At 50.2% G+C, this 21,906-nt stretch overlaps 1 protein-coding gene across 1 annotated transcript in view; it reads right to left on the reverse strand.

The window, feature by feature from the left end:
• PI4KA (phosphatidylinositol 4-kinase alpha) overlaps positions 1-21,906 on the reverse strand; it is a 118,472-nt gene that overhangs the window by 8,258 nt on the left and 88,308 nt on the right. Inside the window, exons 30-44 of the mRNA XM_032397543.1 lie at positions 21,598-21,690; positions 19,981-20,137; positions 19,615-19,742; positions 13,686-13,844; positions 13,248-13,399; positions 11,717-11,824; positions 11,000-11,127; positions 9,283-9,402; positions 9,041-9,120; positions 8,750-8,943; positions 7,672-7,762; positions 7,131-7,298; positions 6,422-6,475; positions 2,399-2,519; positions 663-792 (exon numbers count right to left, since the gene is read on the reverse strand). Coding sequence (XP_032253434.1) covers positions 663-792; positions 2,399-2,519; positions 6,422-6,475; positions 7,131-7,298; positions 7,672-7,762; positions 8,750-8,943; positions 9,041-9,120; positions 9,283-9,402; positions 11,000-11,127; positions 11,717-11,824; positions 13,248-13,399; positions 13,686-13,844; positions 19,615-19,742; positions 19,981-20,137; positions 21,598-21,690 — 1,883 coding nt within the window. The remainder of the gene's footprint in view (positions 1-662; positions 793-2,398; positions 2,520-6,421; positions 6,476-7,130; positions 7,299-7,671; positions 7,763-8,749; positions 8,944-9,040; positions 9,121-9,282; positions 9,403-10,999; positions 11,128-11,716; positions 11,825-13,247; positions 13,400-13,685; positions 13,845-19,614; positions 19,743-19,980; positions 20,138-21,597; positions 21,691-21,906) is intronic.

Genomic DNA, 21,906 nt, shown 5'->3' on the forward strand with positions numbered 1-21,906 from the left:
CCTGCATCCGCAGGACGAGGATGACAGGGTGGAGTGGAACCAGGTGCCTGGAGGGACACCCAGGGAATGCCCCCCCCCCCCCACCCCTTGAGGCCTCTGTGGCCTAGAAGCTGCTGCATCACCACTGTACTTCGTACTGGGCCCTGGAAAGGGCCTCAGGACATATGGGTGAAGCCACCTGGTGACCAAGATGAGAGAGGCCTGAGCACCAGGGACAGCCCGGGCAATGAGGCACCCAGGAGGACAGGCAGCCAGTGCTCCCCTGCTGGGGCCTCCCCTAGGCCCTTGGCCAGTTGATGACTCCAGGGCCCCGTCCCAAACAGGCAGGGCCACCAATGCCCAAGGATGGCGTCAGCCCTCATACATGGACGGCCCAGGAGGTAAATCAGTAAAACGACACTGGGAGCTACAAAGGAGTCTGGTTTTCCTAATACCCTAGGTCCCTTCAGAACTTGGAGAGAGCAGAGTGGCCTCAAACTACGGGACACTATCCAGAAGGAAACTATGATAGGTTTTCTGAAATTTGCATGGCTGTGCATTTTGCTCTATTTCCAAGAGACCTGACTTGCCAGGGCAGAGATTCCCAACCCTGGCTGTTCATTAGAATCAGCGGGGGTCCTCCAGGCAATTCCCATGAGCCAGGACTGAGAGATGCCACTTACTTGATGATGGCTGACACGTTGGTGATCTTGTTAAAGAAATCAAATTCCCGCTGATAGAAGTCCTTGGCTGGGCCCGACAAGGAGCCAGTGATCTCCTCCACTAACTGCTCCAAGAGGTCACCGATGTCAGCTGACAGAGAAACCAAGAGGGTGAGCCTGCAGCTGGGCCACCGAAGGCCCTCAAGGAAACCCCACGTTTGCCAGATGTGCAGTCCAGGTGTTCAGGTGTTCCCCAGCACCCAGGCCAGCTCAGCTGCCCCGAGAGTGTGGTCTCTAACTGCCTGGAGGGTCCCTGGGACCCTTCAAGAACCCCCAGTCAAAACCACACCGATAGGCTGTTTGCCCTCCTTGCTGTGTAGATGCTTGCGAGGTTGGGCACAAACAGTCGGCCAAGATGCTAGTGGTCACTGGATCCTCATGGCTCTGCTCCCGTGGTGTGAACAAAAGCCAGTGTCACTAAGAATGTCCCTGGTGAGGCAATAAGCAAGGACTAATTTGATGACACTCTACCCCGAAGACATCTCTGTGATGCTCTGTGTGATGACACGGAAGTCACGCAGCAGTCGGCCGCGTGTGAAGTACGCAGGTGCTGTGCTCCCGTGGAAAAGCGCCTTGCGTTGGACTTTCCAACTGAACTAACTTCTTGTTTCAGGGAACATCATTTTTACTTAGAAGAGTGACCGACGGACAAAAATATAGTTATTTGGACTTAGGTATATGACAGGTATTTTCTTGAAAATGACCAAGGTGAATCTGCCATTTAAGGAAAACGACTAAGTTTTGGGAAACCTGCATCTGTGACTGTGAGCTTGACAGCTTCCCAGCACTTGAAAATGTTTCTAGTTTGTAAGAGCAGTGGGGCATTCACATGTGTGATTTTTAATGTTGCAAAGTCCTGCGGGGGGCGGGTGTGGGTGTGAGCGCTGGGTAGACCAGTGGACTTCAAAGAAAGAGCATGAGAAACTCGCTGACATGAGTTCAAATCCACGTTACAATTAATCATTAAGAACCTATCACTTGTGTTTGGTGCAGTATCAACTGAGACTATCTGTAGTGACCAGAAAGACAACTAAAATCCTCCTTCCTTTTCCAGCTCCATGTCTGCGTGAAGCTGAATTCCCTGCATTGACTTCAACCAAAACAGCATATTCCAACAGGTTAAATGCAGAAGTGGAATGGGAATCCTGCTGTCTTTTACTGCAGAAAGATGTTATGACATTACAGACATTAAAGAGATCTGCAAAACTGTAAAGCAACACTCTCACTCCTTTTTGAATTATTTTTCACAAAAATATGTTATTTATGTTAACATGCTTATCTTTTTTTTTAATGTCTTGGTTTTACTGTCCAACACTGGTTAACATTGAGAACTAAAGCCTGTGTAAACCAAAGCTCTCCGGGGGCCTCACTAGTTTTTAAGGGTGGGAAGATGTGGACAAGCTCTATTTGAGAACTGTTTGCCCTGGGTGGCTGCCTCGTCCCCACATGGAATTGCTAGGTCAAGGGCAGGGTGAGAAGAAGCTCTTGCATGTGCTTGGGGAGCTGCCAGGGTAGGCAGGGTGTCTGCAGGTGAGGTTAGCAAAGGCTTCATGAAGGAGGGGGTCCTGCTCCCGCTGGGTGTTAAAGATGAGGCGTTCCCACTAAAGGATGGGACGCAGAGGGATGGGCTGGGGCAGCACAGGCTCTGGAGGGCTCTGGAGGGGGGTGAGGACTGAGGGAAGGTGACAAATACTCACGGTCTTTCTGGTGCCCTTCTTCATCCAGATAGATGTTAGTTTTCATGTTCCAGATAAATTGGTGTGCCAGAAGCTGGGATTTGGATGCTGCCCACAGAATATACTCTCGCACGTAGCCCATCTATAGGAGAGCAGGGTCACCATCAGCCCAGGCCTGGACACCTCTGCACTGAGAGAGACTCTAACCCAGTGCAGGAGTGGACTCCCAGCACTTGAGGACCTAGCAAGAAGTGAGGACCAGTGGTTTCCGGCTGTGTGAGCAAGCGCACCCAGGGATGTGTGAGCCCAGTCCAGGGGCTAGGCCAAGTTCTAGCTTGCTAGCTGGGGCAGATGGGGCCCCAGGCGGTGGGGTCTGCAAAACAGGAAGGAGCCAGCTTTTGTTTCCTCTGTGCTTTCCCCTGGACTCTTAAGAACCATAACTCTCTAAGAACCAGAACTCTCAATTTCTGCTGTTGTCAAGTACGAGGAATGAGTAGGCTGGGTACCTAAACTCAGCTATAAACTGGTTGTTTGGAACAATGTTCCACAGTGATGGGCAAGTTCCAGAAAATTCTAACACACAGACACTTCTTCATGAGTTGACACACCATGACCACTATCCTAAGGACCTCTCCTCTTTCTCCTTCTTAGTCATGTTCTGCTACTCGTAGCTCCAGTTTTAATTACCCTGTCCAAAAGTTAAAAAAGGTGCTGGCCTTTCTGGAAGACTTCTGAAGGAGTGGCCTCTCCCCCGACCACTGTAGTTTGTGGCCCCTGCATCTGGTAAAGTAGTCTTTGGATAGATGTCCTCAACTTGGCTGGGTGGGCTTACCAAGCAGGTCAAATTTCAAATAATTTCCCAATGCGAGCCCAGCAAAAGGATCTAAAGATAAACTATGAATGTTCAACTTATAGTGTGTTTAAATAAAAGTTTGCGGAGCTTCTGGGCTGGTGGAGGTGTGGGGAGAGCCATGCGCCCAAACTGCATGGAAGCTCTGCAACCTTCCCACATCCCTTGCCCAATGCTGCCCTTCCACCTGGCTGTTCCTGAGTTATGTCCTTTTACGATAGTAATGTGGTCAGTTTTGCTGATACCACAGAGGGGACTCAAAGAAGTAATGAACACACTATCACAGGGAGGTGGAGGCAGGCAGCCGTCTGAGCAAGGAGGAAGTGTCATCAGTCACTGAGGCCCATGGAGCCTTCTAGCTTTGGGAAAGGTTTTAGCATTTCATCCCCGTGCGGTTCTTAATGAATTTACTATCTGCCTTGCCAGACAATTTGGTTGAAAACAAATCCATGTTTGTTTTATAACTAATTATACAAGCAATGAGATAATTCCAAAGTCAAAAAAATTACTAAGTATGGCCACTTCCATCCTGTCTGCTCCCTCTTCAGCCATTTTTACTAGTTTTGGTTTATCCTTCTCTTAAAAACAATATAAGCAAATACATTTGTATCCCATCAAGCTCAGACTTAAACAACAACAACAAAAACCCTAGAAATGGAAAGCAAGAAAGAAACCAATGAAGCTAGCTGAGTCTTGAGTTGACATAACCTCACAGAGAAGAATCATTTCAAGTGACTTTAAAATTGAGTAATTTGCGGGGGACATGGGTGGCTCAGTCGGTTAAGTATCTGACTCCTGATTTCAGCTCAGGTCATGATCCTGAGGTCGTGAGATCGAGCCCCACGTCGGGCTCTGTGCTGGGTGTGGAGCCTGCTTGGGATTCTCTCTCTCCCTCTCCCTGCCTCCTGCTTGCGCACGCACACTCTCTCAAAAAATAAAAAAAGAATTGAGTAATCTAGGGACTTGCCTATGGTTTTGCCGAAAAGATGATGAAATTAAAAAACAAAAACAAAAAACGAGTAATCTGACTGTATGTTCCCAGTGGAAAATATACCAAGAACAAAAGACAAAAAAATCTGACCCAGTTTTTAGTAATTGTGTTGTAATAATATAAGTATTGTTACTTTGAAACTATTAATATAGTGGAATAATGCAAAGAAATAGTATGTTAATGTTATTAGAAACCAATATTTTTAGTATTAAAAGATTCAAACATAAACTCAACTAAAGTAAAAAACTATAATCCTACATTTGAATTGGAATTATTAGTATACTAAAAAAAAAAAAAAATTAGTATAATCTCATGATGTATTTCCTCTAAAAAAACAAAACAAACAAAAAACAAAAGCAAAAAGCTCTATCTACTACAAAGGCCTAGAAACCATGACCAACTCAATGACAGTGACCATTCTTAGCGTTTAGATTATGTTGTCTCAGTAAAATGAATTGGAGTTCCTTGGAAAATGGGTGATTCCAGGTCTGAGGCAGAAAACAAGAAGAGCCTAGAATATCTTGTCCTTCCTGGAAAACAAGGTTATCAAGGACTAACGATCAAAGAAGGGACACTTGGGGATTCCCAGGAGTCAGAAAGGTGGGCATCAAAAATAACTAGTGGCTTGAGACAGACCAAACACATCAAAATCCATGAGTTTATAATGATATGTGGGAGAAAAAAAGGAGAAAAACTCATAGTCATTTTTGGATAATGCCAAGGAATTAACCCAATTTTGAAAACTAGAAAAAAAAAAAGAGAAAAAAATGTATCAGGATTTTTGTGGTAAACAGCTTATGTAAAATCATGGCCAAATGAAACCAAGAGCAGCCCGCCTGACTCGCACACGCTGGCCGCAGCCCCCACCCACGCCTCTATGCGAACGGCAGCCCATGGAGGCCCCCGCGGCCACGGGCAGAGCAGAGCATGGAGCACACCACCTGGGGAGCTAGGCGTTCTAGGGCTGGGGTGGAAGCAAAGACTCTTTACAAAGAGTAGAGGGAGAAGATGATGGAGGGGAGGGAGAGGAAATGGGTGCCTGGAGAAAAGGCGCATTGTGACGGGCCCCCAAGTGCTGGGCCCTGGCTTGGTGAATAAACTCCGGCACAGTACCAAAACTACCTGCTCAGAGTTGGAGGGCTTTTGGCAGCTACCGCGCTAAGACAGGACTCAGTCTTTAAAGGCTGGCTACAGGTCTAGAAGCACTCTGGTCTGTGGACTGAGCCAGAGCATCCTGCCAATCCGTGGGGAAGCAGCTGGCCCCGGGACACCTGGCCAGTGCTCACTGCCACAAGGGCTCAGCCTGACACAGCGGGCTCTGGCGCCCCATGCAGTGCGGAGCGGAATCGGCAGGAGCGGGAAAGGGGCGGCTACTGCTGCTGGACTCAGACTCGAGCACGGGTGGAGGGGGTTGCTGGGATGAAGCACGGGTAGTGTGGGTTCGGGGTTGTGGTCAGCCCCGTGTCAGGGGGGTGTTTCTGTGCCAGGCTCTGGGCTAGGCATCTCACGTACAGGTATGCTATACGTGCAGGGCTGAACTGTGCCCCCCCAATCCCCAATTCATGGGTTGAAGTCGTACACGCCTCAGTGTGACGGTGTCTGGAGACGGGCCTTTAAAGAGGTGATTAAATTCAGATGAGATCATTAGGGTGGCATCTAGTCCAAGTGGGGTCCTTATAAGAAGAGATGAGGACACAGACACACAGAGGGAAGACCACATGAGGACACAGGGAGATGGCAGCCATCTGCGAGCCAAGGAGAGAGTCCTCAAGAGAAAGCAACCCTATGGGAACCCTGATCTCCAACTTCCAGCCTCCAGAATTGTGAGAAATACATTTAACCCCCGTATTCTGTGGTTCCTTGCTTTGGCAGCCCAAGCACACCAAACATACATCATCTTGTCTGACCCTCCCTGCTTCCCACTGAAGAGATGAGGGAGCTGGATTCAGGGACTGAGGAAGTGGCGGGCAATATTTCTAGAGCCCACTGACCCTGCACAGCAAGACGGGGCCTCAGGGTGAGGCGGGGTGAGGAGGGCCTCCTGACCATGAGCACCCTGTGGCCGGTGTGTGTGGGGGTGTGTGTGAGAAGAGCTTAGAGACCCTGCTCCCAAGGCCCCATCCCTGTTGCCGAGGGCCCCCCCCCCCCCCCCCCCGCCCGGCACGGCTCTCAGAAGGGACAGCACATGCTGGGACAGCCTTACCTTGTCATACCTGAGGGCCTGCACAATCTGGGGGATGTAGAACAGGATGGCGTCCTGCAAAGGAGGTGGATGAGCAATCATGACCTCCAGGAAGGGAAGACAATTCCTTACCTCCAGGACAGTGAAAACAAAAGCAACACAGATGGCTGTCCCAGGGCCCCACTCCAACCTGGAATGGCCCCGCTGTCACTCAGCCCATGGGACACTGTCTTGCAGAGGACTGAGAACCAGGGAAAACCCAGAGGACAGCAAGGAAAATGGCCGATGGCTTGAAACACATGATGGGTGAGAAAAAGCAAAAGGAATGAGGACAGGGGAAGGGCCCGCCCATGTGTGTTCACTGCTGGGGGCCTGCTCGGGGACAAGGGCTGAGGTCACAGCAGGCCCGTGTGCTGGGGCCTCGGTGAGTCACTGTCACTGTGGCTGTCACATGGGATTCCCAGGCTTCCCAAGAGCCCACGGCTGGGCGATTGTGCCCACACAGCTACAACTAGCACCAAACTCAAGTCAACTTCCTAACGTATCTGAATCAGAACTCAAATCTGTCTTTGACCGCCTGAACAGAAGCGGGGATGCAGACCTGCTCTAAGATGGACCCATGTTTCACCAGGCCCACATCAAGTTTGAGATAAAGCCCGTCCTTCCTGTCTCCACCCCAGCACTGCCTGGTGGTCCCACCGAGGCCGACTCAGGCAGGACGCGGGCTCACCGGCGGGAAGGACCGCAGGACTTTCACCCCGTACTGCGCGGTGAGAGGGTGCGGCGGGTACATGCTGGAGAAGTAGGAGAGGCCCGTGGGCGGGTCGGCGGGTGCCCAGCACAGCACGTGGCTGAGCTCGGGCGCGTCGGCGTCAATGGTGTGCCAGGTGACCAGGAACTGGGAAGAAGCAGGGAGGCGGTCTGGCACAGGCAGGCCCTGACGCCCCTCGGGAACACCCGGCCCACCCCGTTACCTCAGGGGCGGTCCCAAAGTGATGACGATGAAGCACTTACAACACCGTGGGGAAATGCTTCTGATACATGATGTAAAGTAGCATAACTTTAACTTGGGTAAAGTACACTCAGTATTTTTCTACTATAAGCATAATAAAGGCCTCACTTGAGAAATGGAAAACACAGGAAATTAGAAAAGTCATTATCCTGCTGAGGTTGCCAGGTTTTTGTCACAGTTCTAGTTTCCAGGCATTTGGGAGGCATTTCTGTTCTTGTGCAGTTTGAGCCCAGGCCCCAGCGCGTGCTACACTAACTACCTTGATAGCTTCGGGGACGTCACTAACAGCTCCTGGGTCCAACCGCACGAGACGGGTCACTTCATTGCCGATGGCTTCTGTGTTCTTAAACCTATGGCACACGGAGGGTGTGGGTGGGGTGGCCTCTCCCACCTCCACGGAAGAGAGGCAGGTAGAGGGAAACCTGAACTGGAGGGATGCAGATTAATGCCAAGTGACACCCAAACACTACGCTACTGACGTACTGGTAACTCTGACCATGAGTGTTCACAATAAACAGCATCATGACTGGCTATGACATGAATGCCAGAACGATCTCAAGCTCCCCAATCAAAGGACGCCCCCCTTTATAGTCCTTGCCTTCAGAACAGCCCCTTGCCCTGGTGCCAAAGCAGCCCACCTATGGCGTGGCAGCCTGTAGGCCGGAAGGTACGTCAGCAGATGGGAGGGTGGGTACAAGTTTTCAGGGGTCACCGCCCCAGGAAAGGTGGACTTTCCATGACTTCCATGGACCTTCCAGGCTGTGGTCCTGATCCAGAGGACTGAATTAGGACCAGGAGGAAGCAGTAAGTAGGCAAGTGTGGGCTCATGGGGAAGAAATGTCCACCCCTGCATGTGGGATAGATGCACTTCTTCTGGGGGACTTAACACAGGGTCCTGGGAGGCCCCTCTTGGCTACCATTGGTCTAAGAGTTCTGACCTTGGAGAGCTACAAGAGGAGAGTTCACAGGGCACTTGGCTGCTGGCCACCTAATCTGAGGAGCCTGCTGCTGAAAGACCTGTGGGAACAAACCAAAGGCTCCCCAGGCCTGCCTCCCTGGAGTGACAGACAGCCTCCATGTGATTCCCATCCTCCTCGAATGTGCTCTGACGCTTCCTGCATGGGCTCTGGGGTACTGGGGCACTCCAGGCAGGAGTCTGTGCTGTGTAACCACTGCACAGAAAGACTGGGTCAACATCTAGGGCAGAGGACCAGGCCTCTAAGATCACTTCCCCGACCGTCCTTGGCAGTGACCACATCATATTCCTCCTCACTCAGGTGCCCTGGTACTGGACTTCTGGCAAGGCCCTCATCAGGCAGTTGTGACCAGGGCCCCACCTGGCTGGCAGTTGCACGGCCAGGTAAGGAGAGATGCTCCAGGCGAGGTTAACGTTGTCCTTCCACTGCTTCTCACTCAGGCTGATGTACTTGGACCTCCAGTTGGCCACACTGTTCTCTCCGGCCTGGTCCAGCTCCAACTCCGGGGCCGACAGTGGATTGTACCATGTGATGAGACGCTCAATCTCGGTGGCCTGGTGAGAGGAGACATCAATATGCCTTCTGTGTGCACCCATGTGCCACTCTGCTCCCGTTCCCGGTGCTGTGGGCATAGGATGGGTGTCACCTTACCAGCAGGGACAGCAGCAGCGTCCTCCGCTTCATGTAGTACTTGTGCAGCTGGGAGCCCCGGTTGGTTTTCTTGGACATGCCTGTGGAGGAGACAGAAGGCCCAGGTGTGTTCTTCTGAGTTCATTGGCCCATCCTTCACTTCTAGAACCCAAAGGAAGCTGCCTTTCAGCGCTCTGCTCACTGTCTGAACCGCCAGGATGTGACTCAGACCGGAGGGACCTATCAGCAAACCTTCAACCGACCTGACTTCTTGGAGATGGTCGACATGCCGCTGGACAGGGGGTAGGTGTTGATCCAGCCTTGAGTGGCCTGCTGCCGAGAGCCGACTGCTATGTCCAGATTGCTTCGGGTGTCTTGGTTATCTGTAGGGAAACACATTGTTGCTTCCAGAATGAGGCGTCTGGATTTTCACCAGAGATAAGGTGATCAGTGGAAGAGCAGGGAGGGAAAGACATGGTGTTGATGGATCTGAAGAATAAACCAACCTCTGGGAAGTGTGTGTTTGTTTTTGTTTTTTTAATGTAAGCTCTACATTCAAGGTGGGGCTTGAACTCACCACCCTGAGATCAAGAGTCACACGCTCTACAGCCTGAGCCAGCCAGGTGCCCTGGGGAAGTTTCTTTAACCATTCTACATAGAAAGCTTACTAAAATGTATTATATTCTTCCTAATTTTTTTTTTTTAAGATTTTATTTATTGGGGCACCTGGGTGGCTCAGTCGGTTAAGCGGCTGCCTTCGGCTCAGGTCATGATCCCAGGGTCCTGGGATCGAGCCCTGTATCAGGCTCCTTGCTCAGCGGAGAGCCTGCTTCTCCCTCTCCCTCTGCCTGCCTGCCGCTCCCCCTGCTTGTGCTCTCTCTCTGTGTCAAATAAATAAAATCTTTTTAAAAAAAAAAAAGATTTTATTTATTTATTTGAGAGAGAGTACATGCATGAATGTGTGGGGGAGGGGCAGAGAGAGAGAATCTCAAGCAGAATCCCCGTTGAGCGCAGAGCCCGGCACGGGGCTCGATCCCACGACCCTGAGATCGTGACCCCAGCTGAAATCAAGAGTCTGACGCTTAACCAACTGAGCCACCCAGGCGCACCTCTCCTAGCTTTTAAAATAGAAGAAAACAAATGTGGGTGGCAATCCTGATCAATTACCAACAGCTCTCTCGGCCAGCATCACGCTGCCCTTCAACAGAGCAGTGAGTCGGGCCGTGCGGGCAGGTGAGAAATGCTGCTGGCCCTGCTCTCCGTGAAGCCAGGATGCCGCCTCAGAAAATCTCTGTGCTTGCTTTTTAGTTTGCCTTTCCTTTCCCTGCAGTCAGGTCGTCGGCTGGGGGTCTGCCTGCAGAAACTGCGCTCCTCAGCCCTACTTTGTGCTGGGGAATCAGCTTCGTGCTCAGAGAAATAGGAACGTGTTTCTTTGTGGTTTGCTGCTTGCTTACACTGTAGCGCCTTTTCCTTAACCCTGTCCACCCTGGCTCGCTCCTATTCACCCCTGGAGACTCAGCTCACATGTCACGTCTTCCAGAAAACTCTCTCTGGCTCCCTAACTCCGGTGGGCCAGGGCCTGTCCTTGAGGGGTGCTCCCACGATCTCCTCATGTTGACATCACCTACCAGGTGACAGTAGACAGTGCTTTATTCATCTTGGCACACGGGCCTTATCCCAGGATGGGCTGTCAGATATGCAGTTGGGGCTGGTGAACTGGGCTAGTGCTGGGAGAAGTTATGCCATGTGGCCTCTGCTCAGGGCCCTCTGCACTGAGTCATGCTTGTCAGCTGAGGCTGGAGGACCAGTGGTGGCCGGACAGGCTTTGGGTCTCTGGTGACCGTGCAGCAGGCTCGGCGGGACCCTCACTGTTCTGACCTGGCTCCTACAGGGCTGCCCACTGCGCACCACTGTCTTGCCCGCCCCCATGCCTCGGCCCCACCACCCAGGAGCAGCTGCCCAGCTGAGGACAAGGCTTACCTGGGGGAACAAGCTGGCTGGCAGTCAGGTACTTCTTGTCTGAGAACATGGCTGTCCAAAATTTAATCATTATGCTTATGTCTTCACGCAGCCTCTTTTCTCCTTGAGTAGGGAACTTTGGGGGGCAACTTCAAACAACCACAAGAGGACAAGAATTGAGTGCCTGGACTCTGGGACTAGAAGCCATGCATATTATAAAAGCATGTGAGAGCAGACATGAGTGGTCTCTGAATGACAAAAGGTGAGCCTGGCGCTAGTCATCAGCAACAACGATCTCATTCTCATGGAAAAAAGCGGGATGATTTTCTGAGTCCTCCCATGGCCACCTCCACCACTATTCCCAGTGCCGTGGACAGCGCTCGGCCGAATGGCGTGCTTGTGGCTGATCGCGCAGCCGCAGCTGTCTCTATACAACACAACCTGCGCGCTAGCAAAGCAATTCTTCATGCAGTAACCATTCAGAGGAACTGGAAAGTTAAATGGATGCAGTTAATCTCTTCAGTCAATTGAACTGGGGGAAAACTTGCGTACATTGCGTAGGGAGGCTAGCTCTAACTAAGCACACACGTGGAAAGACAGCACAGGGCTGAGGACTTTCGAACCCAGGGCCACCAGAGCTACCGAACAAGGAGGGCAGCACATAAATCAGGCCACGCCATTTTGTGCCAGGACTTCTGGGGTGTGGGACACCTGCGCGCAGCACAGCTCGGGGGGTACCTGAAGTAGTCAAAGGCGGTGGAGTAGATCTTCTCTCGAAGCACGTTGCGAATGGTTGCGTTTGGGACCACGTCGGCGTGCAGGAGGGCCAGCCCCAGAGTCAGCAGTCTGCGAGAGAACGCCAGGGCCAAGTCAGAGCGCGCTGCCCAGGAATGCCCGAGGAGTCCCTAGCTCCTGTGCAAACCACGCGGCCCTTGGGCTCAGGGCACGTCTCTGGATGACAGAGCTCTTGGAGGACAGGACCATGGTTTATTGTACCAGAAATGTCTTAAGACAGGGTTTTTTGTTGTTGTTGTTTTTTAAAACCTTCACTCTAACTGGGGTAAATGAACAATTTGTGTGTTTATCTGCCTTGGCCAGAAGTTTGTCTATCTGCAAACTACCTGCAAACTACTTTCTGAGTGCAGTCACCTATAGGGGCTACAAAGGTAGAACATTTAATTCAAGCTGAAAGAAAAGGAAATTTACTGAGCACCTGGTTTCTGCCAGGCCAGGGCTACTCGATGGGCATCTACAGATGGTGTTGGTCTGTGATGAGGTAGTACGGAAACCGAGAGGGGGTACCTGCTCATTTCTACAGCAATTGCACCTTCCTATGGGGGTCCAGTGTGAAGTCTTTTCCAGTAATTTATTCTCATGCATTTTATAAAGGTACATGTCTGTGATGGACTAGAAATGGAGGGAAAAGACTACTAGCCCTTCCCCACAGTGGTCTGAGAAGCATGGTCCCAGGGGGTGCCCGGGGGCTGCAGGAACATGGGTCTGGAGCTCAGGGGAGGGGCAGAAAGAGCTGGTGTTGGCAGTGGGCAGCAGGAAGGGGTCCAGGCAGGAGTAGCTTACCCTCACCGTCCTTCTAACTGATGACCCAGGCACCTGCAGGCCCTCCCCAGGCCAGACTGACCCGCCTGCTGTGTGCACAGCACCCCTGACCGGAGCACCGGGCCTGAGCCTCCCTACTAGGCCGCACACCCCCCAAAAGGGGGTATCCCCTGATGTGGTTAGTATTTTGCACAGGACTTGGCAAAAGTCGACTTGGTGTAGTCAGCATGATCCGAAGTTTTCTGTGACCATCTCTGAGGGGTAAAGGGACCTGCCCAAAGCCACTGCCAGCCCCCCAGTCTGAGCTCGTCACACCTGAGCTCTGCCACACCACCTGCTGTTTTCCACTCACCACTATGACACCAGAATCCTTTTGCTGCCATCCACCCCCAACCAATTTAGAAAGGCTGCCCAACATTTGGCTGCCCCAGGTCCATGAGTGAACCATCTTTCTGAACACTCCCCTGCTGTGGACAGCATGCTGGCCGACTTCCTCAGCCCTGGAAGGGCATGGCGGGCCAGATCATTCCATTCAGATCCCCTTCCCAGGGGCCCTGCAGGTACTAGGGCTTGATCAGTTTCTGGTAAAAAAAAAAAAAAAAAAAGACCAAGCGTGGGAACCTCCCCTGCAGAGGGCCTACTGCACCAGCAACTCTGACAGAAATCTCCCCCACGCCATCCCTGCCACCACCACGAGAGGAGAGCCCCTCACTTGAAGCGAGGCCCGATGGCTGCCACGTGCCGGTTCATGCTCCCCTTGGCCCCACCGATGTTCAAGGACATGGAGCGCTGCAGCAGGCTGGAGAAGATCTCCACTTGGTCAGAGCTGCAGTACTTGGCGATCTCGAACCGCTGCACCAGGAACTGAGTGGGAAGAGAACATGCTGTTCTGCGGGGGGCCTGGCCCACCCGCCCGCAGAGCCAGTACAGCCAGCGAGGTGGGGCTCTGCGCCAATAGGAGGGTGGGTGGGGGTCTTAGGGCAAGCACAACGAGTCCGGCAAGGGCCTGGGCAGAAGGCTGGAATAGCCATGCCCCTGTCCCCAGGTAAGGCAGTCTTAAACCTGGAGCTCTGTGTTTACTGGGCCATTGGCCCCAGGGGGAGCCCCTGACCTCGAAGCTATAGTGGGCGGGACCTGGGGAAGCACATACGTCAATCCAAATGTAGTGGGGGGTCACTTCGGGGGCACAGGGTTTGGGTTGACTGGCTTCTGATGCTGCTAGGGGGTCCGCTTCCTTTATCTCCGCGGAAAACAGGCCGAACTTCTGCTCCACTGTCATCTGCCAGGCCCCTGCCATCTCCCGCATAAACTGCAAGTATGCAATGGTGGTTAGTGTCTCTGAGAAGCACAGAAAGGTACTTACTGTTGTTTAATTATAAAAGGAATACATGCTCGGGGCGCCTGGGTGGTTCAGCTGGTTAAGCTTGGTTAAGACTCTTGATTTCGGCTCAGGTCACGATCTCAGGGTCGTGAGATAGAGCCCTGTGTCAGGCTCTGCGCTGGGGGTGGAGCCTACTTATGATTCCCTCTCTCCCCTCCTCTGCCCCTCCTCACCCCTTAAAAAAAAAAAGAATACATATTTAACGAACAAAATTTAGAAAACGGGCTCCTGGGTGGCTCAGTCGGTTAAGCGTCTGCCTTCGGCTCAGGTCATGATCCCAGGGTCCTGGGATTGAGTCCCTCATTGGGCTCCCTGCTCAGCAGGGAGTCTGCTTCTCCCTCTACCTCCCCCCCCCCCCCCCCCCCCCCGCTTATGATATCTCTCTCTCTCGGATAAATAGAATCTTTAAAAAAAATTTAGAAAACCAAGGAAAGAATGAACAAAAAAATAAAGATCACCTATGATCTAACTTCCCAGCCATTTTCTACCAAAAAGCCCATTCTTGAAATATCACTAGGCCAGGTGCTGGCCTCCTGCTTTGTGGTGTCAGCACACCTGGGACGGGCCTAGTGCTGGGTGGGCCCTCAACAGGCTTAACCTGGTTGAATCTTCCTAATAATCCTGAAGCACCTGTGGTTGCAGAGGTGCGGTCACCTGCTGAGGCCTCTAATCTGGCAAAGGCAGGGCTGGATTTTGGGTCTGGAGCCCAGTTCATCTTCTCCACCCAACACAGACCCTGAACATCACCTTCATGCCCCTAACCAGCCTAGGGAATAACTGTGGGAGCCCAGCTGAGTCTGCAATTGCCACCGGGTGGTTCTGCAGGGGAGCAGCCTCTGCTTTTGGCCCAACAATACCTGGCAGCTCCTTCAAGGGTATTCAGACCCACTGCAGAGAGGTGGTAACCGAGGCTTGGTGCTTGGGGTGTGAATGCCCTGGCTCCCTGCCCAGTATCCATCCCCTCCTTCTTTATTATGGTTTTATTCAGGGAGGCCAAGTGACTAGTCACAGGTACCCTCACCCAGGCTTCTGCTGGTTAGGGTGGCCAATGCTTCTCATTAGCACTAAACAGCAGGTGGGCATCAACTGGGCGAAGGCCATGGCAGCCAGCGTCCTCTGCCCTCCTTCCTGCATGGAGGCACAGAAGCCATCTGGAGGTCCTGAAGGTGAGGACCAAGTCCACATGCTCAGGGTGGCAGAGTCGCAGACACGAGCCAGGATATAAATGAGCTGTCCCTGACACCAGGAGGATAGCCGCTGGTGGTCAAGGAACTGTGCCCAGTTTCTGTTTCCTGCAGCTAAATATAAGTCTTATGTTAGAGGAAGAAACTTCAAGGCTTCCAGGGCTGATGAGCCACAGCAAAGTGGCATGCCCACTCATGTGTTGAACAAACACATCTGGTTGCTGCCTCTGGACCTGGCTGCTTCCCCTCCAGGCTCTAGGAATGGAGCAGTGAACAAGACAAACATCCACCCAGTCTACGGCAGGGTCACAGATGGCAAGAGAAGTAAGATCTAGATATCAGATGCTGATCAAAGCTAAGGGGAAAACAGCCATGAAAGGGCTCAGAAGAACGAATGGACATATGTGTGGGATATTCTAGACACGGTGGACAGGGTACAGCTGAGACAAGCCCTGGAGGAGATGTAGAAGTGAGGTATGCAGCTTCCTGGCTGCCTGAAAAGAGCACTGCCAAGAGAGGGAAAAGCCTAAAGCAGGAACATGCCTGGAGGGCAGGGGCAGCAGGGACCCCAGTGTGCCTACAGCAGGGCAGGCAAGGGGAGCAGAGGGGAAGAAAGCTGAGGTGGCAGAGGGGCCTTGCAGATCATAGAAACAAGTATGCCTTCTACTCTGAGTGAGCATGGGCAGCACTGACAGGTCTGAGGCACAGGAAGGACCTAATGTGACCCATATTTTACTGACTCACTCTGTGTATGTGTGGAGAAGGCAGAGAGGGCCCAGGTGGAAGCAGGGAGGCCAGCGGCTGCCTCCCTAGTCCACGGGAGATGGAGATTGGGATCAGGAGGCAGCAGTTGGGATGCTGGGAAGTGGTCAGCTTCTGGATATACTTTAAAGGTAGAACAGTAAATCTGAGATGATTTGCTGAGGATCATTTGTGGGAAGTGCAAAAGGGGAGTCAGGGATGATGGTAAGGATTTTGTCTGAGCAGAGGGAAGGACTATGTTGGCATTCACAGAGATTTGGACACAGATGGGTGGAGGTCCGGGTGGGGCTAGTTCATTTGTTTTGGGTCATGAATTTGAGCACCATACCAAGGGATCAGAGGTCTTTCCCATCTTAGTGCGATATGGGCCCCAGACTCTCACAAAGAGGGTTTTCATGCTGAGATGAGCCCAACAAACTCATAGCTCTATCTCTCTAGGAATGCAGAAGATGCCATCAGCCATCAGGATGCCATCAGCAATTGTCTCTCTAAAGTTGGAGTGATCAATAATTTTTGTTTTTTTCATTACACTCCTATCTTCCAACTTCTCTATAACGAACATACATTGTTTTTATAATAGAAAAAATTAAAAACAGAAGCCAACAATACAAGACACAAAAACAAAAGTTAAAAGCCTTCCCAAGATGTTGGCTGGGCCTGGACAGCAGGTCCTTACAGAAGCAGGGACAGGGAGTGTGAGGAGACAGATGGCCTTCAGTCCCAAGTGAACAGCAAGAACGGTCTGGAGGATATAAAAAACCAGGCTTATCTGTTGGACTGCTGAGAAGTGCCAGATAAGAAAGCCACAAAGAACTGATTTACAGAGACTTTACCAGGAAGCAGCAAGCTCTAGCAGCTCATGGGCCAGTGCTGGGTCTGGACACAAGTGGGTGGACAAGGCCTGCCAAAGGCCGAGAGACCTGAAGCCAGCAGAGGTACTGCTCATGGCAGGGGCAGGGAAAATGGATCAGAGTCCAAAAGACTCCAAATGAAACAGCAATTTGTTTGGCATAAAAATCCTTCCATGACCCCTTTTCTAATTTTGATGAGGTAGGGGAGAAAGGGAAATGAAGGTGGGGTGAAAAGTAGGAAAAATCTATCCTTCTTGCCAAGACTGACCCCTCGGGGTAGGGGTCAGTGAACCTTTATTTTAGTCACCCAACAAAAGAAAGACCTATTTTCTGGGAAAGTAAAACAGCAGTGCTCCTCAGTCTCCACTGTTTTTCTATACACAAAGTCTACAACGCAATAAAAACATTTAAAACACTAAAGAAAAAAAATCAACAGAAACAGACCCACAGATGACCCTGATACTAGAACATATCAGATAAGGATTATAAAATAAATATTGTAAATATGACCAAATATTTATAGGTAAAGATGAAAAAACTAGATGAAGATACAGAGAATCTCAGAGAAATACAAACTATAAAACAGAGAAATTCTAGATCTGAGAATCATGATATCTGAGATAAAACATATATAAGATGGCTTAACAACAGAAGAATAAAGCATCAAAAAAGAGCAGTGAACTGGAAGATGGAACAATTACAATGAACCAAAATGAAATGGGAGAGAGAGAAAAGTGAAAAGAACTGCAGAGAATGTTAATGATCTGTGGGACAACGTAAAGCCACCCACATGTGTGTGTATAATTGGAATCCCAAAATGAGACAAGAAAATGGGGGAAAATATTTAAAGAAATATTGGCCTAAAGTTTTCCAAGTTTGATGAAAAACCCTAAATCTCTAAATTAAAGCAGCCCAATAAACCCCAAAGGGAGAAATACACAGTAAACCACATTATCATAGTCAAACTATTAAAAATCAAAGATGAAGGGAAACATCCTAAAAGCAGCCAAAAGGAAAAACCTAAACAAACAATAGCAACTCCTGAGGAACTATGATAAGAATGACTGCTAATTTCTCCCTGGAAACAATGCAAGCCAGTAGAAAATAGATGTACTTAACATGCTAAAAGCAACAAAAGGAAAGAAAAAACCCGTAAACCTAGGATTCTAGATCCAGGAAAAATATCCATATGCATAAAAAAATGAAGGTGAACTAAAGCGGAGAGAATTTATTCCAGCAGAGCTGAACTACAGGCAATGCTGAGGGAATTTCTTTGGGCTGAAGAGAACAATTGAATCTGAGTCTACAGGAAGACTTGAAGAGTGTGAGAAATGGAAATTATTATCTGGATAAATGTGTAAGGCTTTTAAAAAAGTCCTTTTCTTAATTTCTTTGAAAGGTTTTTGACTTTTATTTTAATATTATTTTTAAAGATTTTATTTACTTATTTGACACACAGAGAGAGCATGAGCAGGGGAGGGGCAGAGGGAGAAGAAGAGGGAGAGGGATAAGCAGACTCCCCTCGAAGTGAGGAGCCCGAGATGGGGCTCGATCCCAGGACCCCAAGATCAAGACCTGAGTTGAAGTCAGATGCTCAACTGATTGAGCCACCCAGGTCCCCTAGCTTTTGACTTTTAGAACAAAAATAACACTTTTATGAGGCACATAACATATGCAGCAGTAAAAGAGATGAAACCCAAAAAGCGGGGGGGGCACATGGGTGTATATGACAACAATGGCAGATCGCTGTCAATGCAGAATCTTCCACCTGACAATGACAACAGCCACCACCACAAACAGCAGTTAGTATTTACTAATAGACTGCTATGTTCTGGGCACTGTTCCTGGCCCGTGAGGTGAATTAAGCCATTCAATCTCCACAGCAACTCTATGTCATAGGTGTCCGTGCTATTATTCTCATTATACAGATGAGGAGCATTGCCCTGCAGTCAGAGCCCCTGCAGGGGGCAACAGGACTCTCATAGGCCATTCTGCCTGCTCCCTGATGCAAGCAGAGCTGGCCAGGCTGAGAACCCAGTGCCTACTTTAGTTCACAGAGAAAGGGTCCAGGAGCCACCGGTGAGCCCAGGGCCCCAGGTGACTCCCTCTCCTTAGAGGCTGCCATCAGTGCCTCTCCCTAACCAGGTGATCTCCCATGGAGGCCAACTGGACCAAAACATTTCCCCAAACTGAATGGTGTGCCCAACACAAACTCCATGCAGTTCTAACATCCCAGGCAAATGTGAGGTATGATGATTACTGCCACCACCAGCACCTGCCTGGAACATTCTAATTCCTTCTTCGGAAATATTCCATTTTCCTCAGGAAACAAGAAAAGAAAACACCCCTTTTGACCACTTATCTCAAGTCATCTTAAGAAACACAGAAAAAAATGCCAAATTCCCTGTTGTTACGAAAATTAACAAGATCTTTGAAAAAATATAACAGTCCTTAGATATTCATCCAATCAGTTGAAAGGGCATATATGACCTTGCCTCGGGGCTTCCTCCAGTAGCAACTTAAAAAAATATGGATACCAGGAAGACTTCCCCTTCCAAAGTTAGCAGGCCAAGAGAAATGGCTTTGTAGACAACTACCACCTCTCCCAATCACATCCCATGTGTTCCACTCTCAGGGAAATGGCTCCCTCTACTGAGCTTTTGAGAAACAACAACTTCTAGGAGCCACTAGGATCCTTTTAACATATATTCCCTGTTGTCAGCGAGCTAGCCCGGTGGTCAGGCATTAATATCACAATCTTACAGATAAGGAGACTGAGGGGGCCCAGAGGGTAAGGGGCTTGCCTGGGGTTTCCAAGCGTGTCAGCTGAGCAGCCAGGTCAAGCTCTCTCCATCTCTCACCAGCCCCACCCTCAGGCGCTGAACACAGCAGGTGTCCTACCGGTACTTCCACTCCGTTCTTGCCAGCCAGCAGCCACTCCCAGCAGGCCAGGGCGGTCTCCATGCCATGCTCGTTGAACATCCGGAGGGGACCCCAACACAGATGATGAAGGAGCTGTGGGTCACAATCTGCAACCAAACACACACTGTTCAGAGAAAGCACTGAACACGGGCTGAACCCTTTGCTTGCCTCCCCAAGTCAACAAGACAGAGCACCAGGTGGGCCAATGATGGTCTTTTGTTTACTTCTACCCCTGAGAGACACCACAGAGATCTCTACTGGGGGAGCACCAGCTCACTAAGGAAAACAAAGGTAAACACTCATTTTCAAACAAGCCCAGAGCTCCCCAGTACCTCTGTCCATTACCTTTGCTGCTGATGAGCATTGCTGTCAGCTTGAACATGGCCTGTGTGTAGTGCTGAGGATTACTGAGGTCTAACGCTGTATTCAGCTCCTGGACCATCATTTTGTTCAGGTCAGATATCTGGCCTGTGGCATCTGAGAACCGAATCATGCCATACACCTGCAAGAAGCACACTTGTCAAGAGAGTCACACGTAATCCAGGCACACAGACAAGGCCTGACCAGAGCCCCACTGTCTTAAACTACAGCTTGTGTGTATAGAGAGTGACAGGGTCATTTCAATGATGTTACCACTGCTCACACTTTGGGGGAACTTCTCTTTTAGCAATATATGTTGGCATTCCCTTCATTCTAGATGGTCCTTGAAGGCAGAGGTCTTGTCAATTTTACATTTTAGCACTGAATCCAGGGTCAGAACCACAGTAGGACTGCAGGATGTGGACTGATTCAATACATTCTTTCAGAGTCAATTAATGACTCCAACGAGATCAGCCTCACTATTTTTAAAGCTGTACATAACTTTTTCCTCCCAACAAAAGCATGCTGCTCTCTTATCTACCAGACTTGACTATATAGAAGGGATCTGACTCCTTCCAAAACCAAACCTACTGCCAAAGACACACTTCCTGTCACCACGGGGATATTCAAAATAGGTGGAATAGGCCCTCAGAGCAATTCTCAGCTCTAGGAATGTAGGGTCAGTGACAGCCTAGGGTCAGTGGCAGCCTAGCAGTGTGAGGGGCCCCCCTGCCGAGGGCCCACAGGAAGAGGAAGAGCAACTGCTAGAATGAGGAAGTCACACGGGGGGAGGGGAGACCCCACTCAGACTAGGCACGGATGGACTTGCAGGGACCTCTGAAATGGCGTAGACGAGCTTCTGTGTTTTATCGATTCAGAAACTGAGGCCCCGGGCGCCTGGGTGGCTCAGTTGGTTAAGCGACTGCCTTCGGCTCAGGTCATGATCCTGGAGTCCCGGGATCGAGTCCCACATCAGGCTCCCTGCTTGGTAGGGAGTCTGCTTCTCCCTCTGACCCTCTCATGCTCTATCTCATTCTCTCTCTCAAATAAATAAATAAAATCTTTAAAAAAAAAAAAAAAAAGAAACTGAGGCCCCAAGAGGTGAAGCAACTTGCCAGGCTGGGCTAAAGTGTGGCATGGAAGGCGAAAGCCCTCATAGTGAGATGTGGTTCCCACCCCCTGCTCTGCCTATGTGACTCTGGCAGGTTACTTTATTTCAAGAGTCTCAGTTTTATTTTCTGTAAAGTTGGAATAATAGTACATACACCTCACCAACCGTCCCAGATAGTGCACGGCACTCAACGAATGTTTGCTACCACTTAAAAAAAACAAAAACAAAAACAAAAAACAAAAAAAAGTCAGAGACAGAATGCTTCAGCATGGCCAGACTGTGTGTATGTGCAATCGCCCTCCTGCAGAGGTGGTGAGTGGCTGCCATAAATGCTCCAGACTGTGCTGGTGAGTCCCAGGGCTCATGCCTTCAAGTCCACCTAAAATGAGTGAGTTCCAGACTGGAGTGCGTTTTCCACTGGGAGGGAGCTGACTGGCATCGGAGCAAGAGGACACCTCGACGACCCCGGGACACAAGGGCAGGAGAAGTACCTCGCCTGCGTAGCGGTTGCGTAGATTCAGAGACGCCATGAAGTTGGAGTAATCTTTCTTCACACAGGCCGGGCGCTCCGTTAGCTGAGTTGCCTACAGGCAAGTATCAAGAATTATTTCAGGCCATTGCTACATGTTTTTCTCATGTTCACCATGGCTAAGCCTAAGTCTAATTAAGAAGTCAAGTTCAGATCCAGGGGTTATTAGAAATCTTCAGTGCTGGCAAGCTAATAAAACAAAATACTTTAGAACAGCCTCTAGTCTGATATGTCCCAGGGAAAAAAGATGAAAAAGAAAAGTATGAAAAAT

This window comes from Phoca vitulina, unplaced genomic scaffold (assembly GCF_004348235.1).
Source record: "Phoca vitulina isolate PV1807 unplaced genomic scaffold, GSC_HSeal_1.0 scaffold100, whole genome shotgun sequence".
NCBI classification, from domain to species: Eukaryota; Metazoa; Chordata; class Mammalia; order Carnivora; family Phocidae; genus Phoca; species Phoca vitulina.